Genomic DNA, 8,323 nt, shown 5'->3' on the forward strand with positions numbered 1-8,323 from the left:
GGGGTGCAGCCTGGGGGCTGCAGGGCTCACAGCTGGATTTAGGGGTGCAGCCTGGGGGCTGCAGGGCTCACAGCTGGATTTAGGGGTGCAGCCTGGGGGCTGCAGGGCTCACAGCTGGATTTAGGGGTGCAGCCTGGGGGCTGCAGGGCTCACAGCTGGAGCTGGGGGTGCAGCCTGGGGGCTGCAGGGCTCACAGCTGGAGCTGGGGGTGCAGCCTGGGGGCTGCAGGGCTCACAGCTGGATTTAGGGGTGCAGCCTGGGGGCTGCAGGGCTCACAGCTGGATTTAGGGGTGCAGCCTGGGGGCTGCAGGGCTTACAGCTGGATTTAGGGGTGCAGCCTGGGGGCTGCAGGGCTGGCAGGGAAGGCTTGCCTGTGCAGTTATGGCCAGCTCGGGGGCACCAGCAGAGTCCAAGATGCTCCTGGCACAGCCCGGGGGGGGTGAAGTGAGCACGGGAGGAGCTGCCTGGAAGTTCTGGGGTCCCACAGCTCCAGACATGAGCAGCAGCTGCTCCCCACACGGCCTGTGCCTCCATCCTGCTGCTCACGCTCCAGGCTGCTCCCTCCTCTCCACATTTTGACTTCATCACATGTTACTTTGAGAAGATCCCTCTATAAATATTTTGGCTCATTTAATATGCCTTCTGGTATTTTAACACCAGGTCTCTTTTTCTTCACCATTTGGGGAACTTATTTTTATTTTCAAACAAATTTGATACTCTTACAGGAGCTCACTTCCAGATCCAAGTGTTTTAGGGAGGGTTGCAGGAGTGCTGGTGAAATGACAACGTGCTGGGAGGCTCTTGATGGAAGTGTGTGTGCTGCTGGGGACTGCCTGAAAATCACTGTGCACGAGCAAGGCAGACCAGGCAACAATTCTGGGCTTTATACTGGCTTGGCGAGTTCGGAATATTTCAATGGAAAACACTTTGAACTAGAAATTTTAGATTTTAATTAAAATTTCAATTGGATTCAAAACAGATGGCAGCATCCAGGTGTCCCCAGCTGCCCCCAGAAGGGTAAGGAATTGTGTGAGCTTCCTCAGGGGGCTGGAACAGCCCCGGGGGCTGCCTGCTCCCTTCCTGCCTCGGTTCCCTTTCTCCCCAGTTCCCTCCTCTGCCCCGATCCCTCTCCCCCACTCACTGCTGCCTTTGAACATGTGGGAGGGTTCAAACCGATGATGTTACTGCCAGGTCCTCCCCGGCTTTGTCTCTCACTGGAATTTTACTGCAGATTCTTGATCCTCAGAGCAAATAAACCCCGGGGTGCCCGTGCTGCTGCCAGGACAGACCCTGGAGCCCATCAGTGCCTGGAGCTTGTCATCATTCCTCAGTTTACCTGCGTGGTTTTATTTAGACTGGGGCATTTTCTGCTGATAAATCCGGCCCCGTTAACGAGTCAGAATGTATTTATTAAAACACCCATTAGAGCTTGGTCTCCATCAATCCCAACCCCTCGGTTCCCACATGGACACGGACCCAGAGGCGCTGGGCACGCCCCAGGGCCTGCTCTAAATCCAGCTGGCACTGCAGCAGCCCACCGTGAGCCCAGCCCCGGGCAAGCCCAGCTCGGACTGACCCCATGGGCAGTGGCATCTGTCTGAAAGCTCCCACACGTCACTCCCGGGGGCTGAGAGGGGCACAGAGGGTGCACAAGGTGGGAAGCAGGGCGGTGACAGGGCTCCAGTGGCCTGGAGGTGACAGGGAGCTGTCTGGGGTGCCCCAGAGCTGGGGACACCCCTGTCCCCCCCTGGCAGCCCTGCCCACCTGGGCTCGTGGGTAATTAGTGCTCAACCGGGGCTCAGCTGCTGCCATCAGCCCCAGAAGAGGACAGAAAGGGAGGAGGAGGCAGCAAAAACCAGAGGAGAGGTGAAAGTCATGGGGCAGGAAGGAGAAGAGGAGCGTGAAACAGAAATAAATCAAACCAGCCACAAAGCCCTAAAGCAGAAGAAGCAGGGAAGGGAATAAAAGGTAAGAGGACAACATAAATGGACCAGAGTGGATTGAGAACAGTAGGAAAATGGCTCAAGTGATGATCACAGGCAGGGAGATGGGTACAGCCACACACGTGGAGGTAAATGAGCATCTGGATACAGAAAATATCCCTGTCTGCCTCAAAAACGGGCACCAGATGTATCTGAGCGGTTGCCTGGGGACATTGTCCTTCCCAGCCGTGACACCATCCCCAGCCTGCCCACAAACCTCGGGAGAAAGGGCTGTGCAAGCTGCAGAAACTGAATAAAAGGAACATTATTGTGAGGAGGAGCCTGTGAGGGCAGAGCTGAGGGAGAGCTCAGTCCCCATCCCAGTGAGCGCCCTCCCAGAGCTGCGACTTTCAGCCCAAATTCAAGAGGAGTAAAAACGAAAATGTTGAGTTTTCCAGGAGAGTGGAAATTTGCAACGTTTGTTCTGAAATGTGCCAACACTGCCTTGGGGCACTCTTAGACCCCTGCGAGGGTTTCTGCAGCCCCGCTGCCGTTGGGGTGGCACTGCCAGCTGGGGAGCAGAGGGATGGGATGGGATGGGATGGGATGGGATGGGATGGGATGGGATGGATGGGATGGGATGGGATGGGATGGGATGGGATGGGATGGGATTGGATGGGGGCCCTGCCTGTACCCCAGAACTGTCTGTGCTGGGCTGTTCACCCCGGGCTCAGCATCTCCCAATTCAAACCCTGATCAGCTCCTGGCTGAGCTGGGGGAGGGTCCCCGGGCCATCTCTCACCGTGAAAACTCTTCACTGGCTGTTGTCAGTCGTGGTTTCCATCCCAGCTCCTCGCTCCTCCCCAGTTTTCTCACAGCATCCGTCCTCCTGCCCAGGGATTTCCCGTTCCCTCCTTGCAGCCTGCTTGTTGGGAGAGAGGGAGAGGAGAAGGGGGAAACTGGGTGGCTGCTGGCTTGTGTGTCAATTATACATCAGAGGCACTGCTGCTGCTTCAGAAGCTTCTAATAATAATTATTATAATTAGGGCACTGGGAGAGAAATGTGCTGAGATCAGGGAGGAAAGCAGGAAAGCCAGGCCAGAATTAATTAGCCGCTTTTATCTAAGAATCTCAAAGCATTTAGACATTAATTAACGCGTGCTGTGGTGAAGTCAGCCGATGCTCCTTTGCTGCCGTTGTGGTGCCGGGCTCGGGCTCAGCCCCTCCGTGCCCAGCCCGCGGTGCTGCTGCTGCTGCAGGCGCTCCCGCAGCGCTGCGGGGCACGGAGACGGCTCTTGGATCCCTGCGGCCTGTGTGCCACCCTGAGAGCTCCGAGGAGCCCGGCCCGGGCAGGTGTGTGCCACTGCAGCCGTGCCTGGCCCGGGCAGGTGTGTGCCACTGCAGCCCGGCCCGGGCAGGTGTGTGCCACTGCAGCCGTGCCCAGCCCAGCCCGGGCAGGTGTGTGCCACTGCAGCCCGGCCCGGGCAGGTGTGTGCCACTGCAGCATTGCCCAGCCCAGCCCGGGCAGGTGTGTGCCACTGCAGCCCGGCCCGGGCAGGTGTGTGCCACTGCAGCATTGCCCAGCCCGGCCCGGGCAGGTGTGTGCCACTGCAGCCGTGCCCAGCCCAGCCCGGAGCTGCCCGGCCCTGGCACACTGAGCACCCCAGTGGGGAGCAGAGGCTCCCGCTGCCCCAGCCCAGCTCCCCCTGTGGCACTGAGACTGGCCCCGGGGCTCCAACAAAACTGTTTATTGCGGCAAAGTCCTTTCTGTCTCCTGGCTTACCCGTGCTGTGCCCATTGTTGGTGAATATTCATTAAGTGAAATTAGCATCTAACAGGTCTTAATTGACTTATAAACGCCTTGTTCCGTGGTAATGAAGTCTCTGCTGTAGCTGTGCCTGACGGCAGCTGGTGGGTCCCTCTGCCCCAGCTGCCACCTCGGCTCCATCCCTTCTCCTGCCCCACCCCTGGCAGCGCTCAAAGCCGGCTTGGAGAAACCTGGGCCCGTGGGAGATGTCCCGTGCCCGTGGGAGATGTCCCATGCCCGTGGGAGGTGTCCCGGTCCGTGGGAGATGTCCCGTGCCCGTGGGAGGTGTCCGTGCCCGTGGGAGGTGTCCCGGCCCGTGGGAGATGTCCCGTGCCCGTGGGAGATGTCCCGACCCGTGGCAGGGGGCCTGCAATGACACGAACATCCCCCCCAGTCCAAACCATCCTGGGACCGTGTGACAGCCTTTGAGCCCCAGCTGGGACAAGGGTGTCCGTGGCCTGAGCACTGTGCGCAGCTTTGCAGAGCTCCACTGTGATCCCAGCAGTGCCCCGGGCCCCTGCAGGGTGGGTCTGGGGTCGGGTGAGCGGTTTGGGTGCTCGAGGCACAGTTTGAGCTTTGCTCCTGGGCTGGAACAAAGCCCTCTGGCTTTCAGCGCTGTCCCACTGCCGTGGGATGTGGGTACCAGCTGCAAAAAGGAGCTGTAATCCACAGAGCTCCTGGAAGTGTTCTCAGAGCACGTGGGTCAGGGTTTTACAGGGCTCAGTTCATAATGTCTTTGTCCAAGCCTAGAAATGGATACAGAATTTCACTTTAGCCATTATTGACTGTTTTCAGACAAGACACAGGGCAGCTTTGAAGTGAGTCTGTAAATTAGAGCAGCCCTGCAGCTCCCAGACTGAGAGACTCCTTCATCATTGACAAGGAGGAGGAGGGAGGAGATGAGGAGGCTTGCTGACTTCTGGCTTCTGCCCGTTCCTGTAAATTGTGTGCACTGTGTTCCTGGCTGGGTAAGGATGGAGACACGGGAGGCAGGGCAGTGCCAGTCGGGCTCCCAGTGCCCACAGCCCCTTCCCCAGGCTCTGCTCCCCGGCCGCAGGGGCTCTGAAGTGGCACCAACATCTGTTTCTCTTTTTCTTTCCTTTTCCCCATTTTTCGATGGGGGTCTGCAGGGGTGGGCAGAGCAGAAAAAGCGACCTCAGTCCATGGTGTGAGGAAATTTCCCCATTGGCCCCACAGGAGCTGCGGTGCAGCTGTGACCTGTCACCGCGTGTCCCTGTCACCACTGCCAGCCCAGGGCAGAGCTGCAGCTCCAGCCAGCCCGTCCCCGTTCTCTGCGGCTCCCCCGGCCCCTGTCCCGCTGTCAGGGACCCTCAGGCCCGGCTGTGGCCCTGGGGACAGGCCGTGGCTCCCTGTCACGGTCAGAGCGGGGGCTGCAAAGCCGGGTGGTGCCTCCCGTGCTCGGGGGATGTCCGGGCTGCGAGAGCCGGGAGGGGCCGCTCCCCGTCGGGGGGGGACGGATGCTCCCCGGTGCCCGCTGTGTCCGTGCTGGCTGCGCTGCCGTGGGCACGGAGCCGCTGTTCCCGGTGCCAGCTCTCCCCTCGGTCACGGATTGCTGCGGCTGGGCAGGGCTCCAGCTGGAGAACAGCTCCTCAGCCCTGCGCCGCAGGACCGGGAACCGTCCCCGGCCCGGCCTTCCCGGGCTGGGCGCTGCACGTGAAGGAGCCGCGGTCCCCAGAGGCTGCTCTGGGTGCGCCCAGGCCTCGTGTGTGGGGAGGCAGGATTGGGGTGTGGGGGGCGAGGGGGGTGTTGGTGTGTGATGCCCCCCAGGATGGAGGCTGACAGTGCTGGCTGCCCCAGCTGGCTCTGCCGTGGAGCCTCGGAGAAGAAACGGTGTCTGGAGAAGTGTGGGGTGTCTGGAGAAGTGCGGGGTGTCTGGAGAAGTGCAGGGTGTCTGGAGAAGTGCGGGGTGCCTGGAGAAGTGTGGGGTGCCTGGAGAAGTGCGGGGTGCCTGGAGAAGTGCGGGGTGTCTGGAGAAGTGTGGGGTGTCTGGAGAAGTGCGGGGTGTCTGGAGAAGTGCAGGGTGCCTGGAGAAGTGCGGGGTGTCTGGAGAAGTGTGGGGTGTCTGGAGAAGTGCGGGGTGTCTGGAGAAGTGCAGGGTGCCTGGAGAAGTGCGGGGTGTCTGGAGAAGTGTGGGGTGTCTGGAGAAGTGCGGGGTGTCTGGAGAAGTGCAGGGTGCCTGGAGAAGTGCGGGGTGTCTGGAGAAGTGTGGGGTGTCTGGAGAAGTGTGGGGTGTCTGGAGAAGTGTGAGGTGCCTGGAGAAGCCAGGGGGCTCCGGCCGTGGTTGCTCAGTCGGACACTCCCTGAGGATCTCTGAGAACCTCCCTGAGGATCTCTGCAGAGGTTTCAGCCCAGCTGGATGCTGAGCAGCACACAGGGGTGGATGAGGAGCTCCAGGGGTGCTGGGATCTGCCGCCGTTGGCTCCCGGGGGAGCTTTGCCGGCGCTTTGTGGTGATGTCCGGGGAAGGTCCGTGGGGGTTCCTGTGGCCCTGGCTGCCCTCTTGCCCCGAAGGGGGGCTCAGCAGCCTGTCCTGGGGTGTGCGGGGGTCTGGAGCTGCCGTAACCCCGGGCTCTCTGTCCCCCTGCAGGTGAGCCCTCCCGCTGGTCCTCGTCCCACTGCGACTGCTGCTGCAAGAACGGCAAGGGCGACAAGGAGGGCGAGAGCGGCACGTCCTGCAACGAGCTGTCCACGTCGAGCTGCGACAGCCAGTCCGAGGCCAGCTCCCCCCAGGAGACCGTCATCTGCGGGCCCGTCACACGCCAGCCCAACATTCAGACTCTGGACCGGCCGGCCAAGAAGGGCCCGGTGCAGCTGCTGCAGCAGTCCGAGATCCGCAGGAAGAGCGACCTGCTCCGGACTCTCACCTCCGGCTCCCGCGAGTCCAACTCCAGCAAGAAAAAAGCAGTGAAGGAGAAGCTCTCCATTGAGGAAGAGCTGGAAAAATGTATCCAGGATTTCCTCAAAATCAAAATCCCAGACAGGTTTCCCGAGAGGAAACACCCCTGGCAATCCGAACTGCTGCGGAAGTACCACCTTTAGGCTTCGGGCGGGCAGAGCACACGACCTCGTTACGTTAGAGCCAGATCCTAAGTGGCACAAAAGTAATTCCCAATAATAACTATTTGTTAGGTCGCCAAAAACCAAAATCCATCTCTAGTACTGCCTAATTTGCCTATTTCACCTTAACATTTCTAGTGGTAGGGGAACGATATTTTTGCAGTCCTGGAAGCACAATGACAAACGCTTTTGTTTGTAAACTTGGAGTCTTACACAAGCTGAAAACCTTAAGGGCGCAGCCAGGCCCACCCCGAGGGACGCTCGTGTGGCCCCGGAGCAGGCAGGGCGGGGTGGTGAGGGCTCCGTGCCCTCTGCACCCTGCTCGGAGCACGCGTGGCTGGAGGGAGGAGCACAGCACAAAGCCCCAGCTCTGCCCCGGCAGTTGAAGCATGTGTATTTATATATGTGCATATATATATGTGTGTATATATATCTCTGTGTATATATATATATGTATATATATATCAATATATATTGCTTACAGATTTTCTGGCTCTCTCCTTATAACTGCACTTTCTCAGAAAAGAGCATTTTTTTTTCAGTCTGTGGATGTCCCGTTTCTTCCCCAGGCCTTCGAGGGCTGAACCGTAGAAATCCATCCCCCCTGTCTCTCTCCTGCTCCCCCTGCCAGTCCTTCCCATCCCCGGGGCACTGGAAATGTGTCCCAGTGGAGACCAGGGTGCAGTCCCCGGCTTTGTGTCACCATCAGCAGAGTATCCCGTTTGTTTGGGGTGCTCTTGTCCCTCCCGTGTTCCCCGAGGCTCTCGGCTGTTCAAGGTGTGCTGGACCCCGCTGGAAGCCGCAGGGATGGCTCCGGGCTGTGTGGGGATGCTGGGGGGGGATGCAGGTGCCAGGTGTGTGTGCCAGGAGCGGCTGTCCCAGCTGGCAGGGACAGCGGGCACCGCGGCCCCTCTGCCCCAGGGGTCGCCCAGCCCAGCCCGGGGCTCTGAGCCGTCGCTGCAGGAGGAGCGGGGCTGTGCCGGGAGAAAACCCAGCCCGGAGGAGCTCCCTGCGGGCCCTCCCGCGGGTGCCAGCCGTGCCAGCTCCGTGTGGCACTGCAGCAAAGCACGCCCTGTGCCCGTGTCCCCCGGAGCCGCTCCTGCACTGCCCCGAGCCCGGGGAAGGGCACGGGGGTCGGGCCAGGGGAGGGGGCACGGACCGGCCAGAGAGGGGCCGGGGCTCGGCACAGGCGTGGGGACAGCCAGGGCTGGGCTGGGGGCTCGGGCTGCTGGGCACTGGAGAGGGACAGGACGCTCCAGTGCTCCCGCTGGGGCAGCCACAGCTGGGAGCACACCGGCTGGGGGATTTGGGATCAATCCTTCGTTTTCTAAAGGCACAGGAGGAAGATTTTACATAGATATATATATATATATGAATACGAAACTGTGGGCAGTGCTGGTAACTCAGAACGCTCGGATTCCGGCTCAGTGAGGGTCCTGCAGGTTCCAGGGCTCCCCCTCCTGAAGTGCAGGCGCTGCCGTGGGAGCTGCTCTCCTGCCTGCGCAGTGCTGCCTGTG

At 60.3% G+C, this 8,323-nt stretch overlaps 1 protein-coding gene across 1 annotated transcript in view; it reads left to right on the forward strand.

The window, feature by feature from the left end:
* Positions 1–7,930, forward strand: part of KCTD16 (potassium channel tetramerization domain containing 16) — a 62,922-nt gene extending 54,992 nt beyond the window's left edge. The window contains exon 2 of the mRNA XM_053956349.1: positions 6,337–7,930. Within this exon, the coding sequence (XP_053812324.1) occupies positions 6,337–6,788 (452 nt within the window). The 3' untranslated portion in view covers positions 6,789–7,930. The remainder of the gene's footprint in view (positions 1–6,336) is intronic.
* The last annotated feature ends 393 nt before the right edge of the window (positions 7,931–8,323 follow it).

This window comes from Vidua chalybeata, chromosome 15 (assembly GCF_026979565.1).
Source record: "Vidua chalybeata isolate OUT-0048 chromosome 15, bVidCha1 merged haplotype, whole genome shotgun sequence".
Lineage (NCBI taxonomy): Eukaryota > Metazoa > Chordata > Aves > Passeriformes > Viduidae > Vidua > Vidua chalybeata.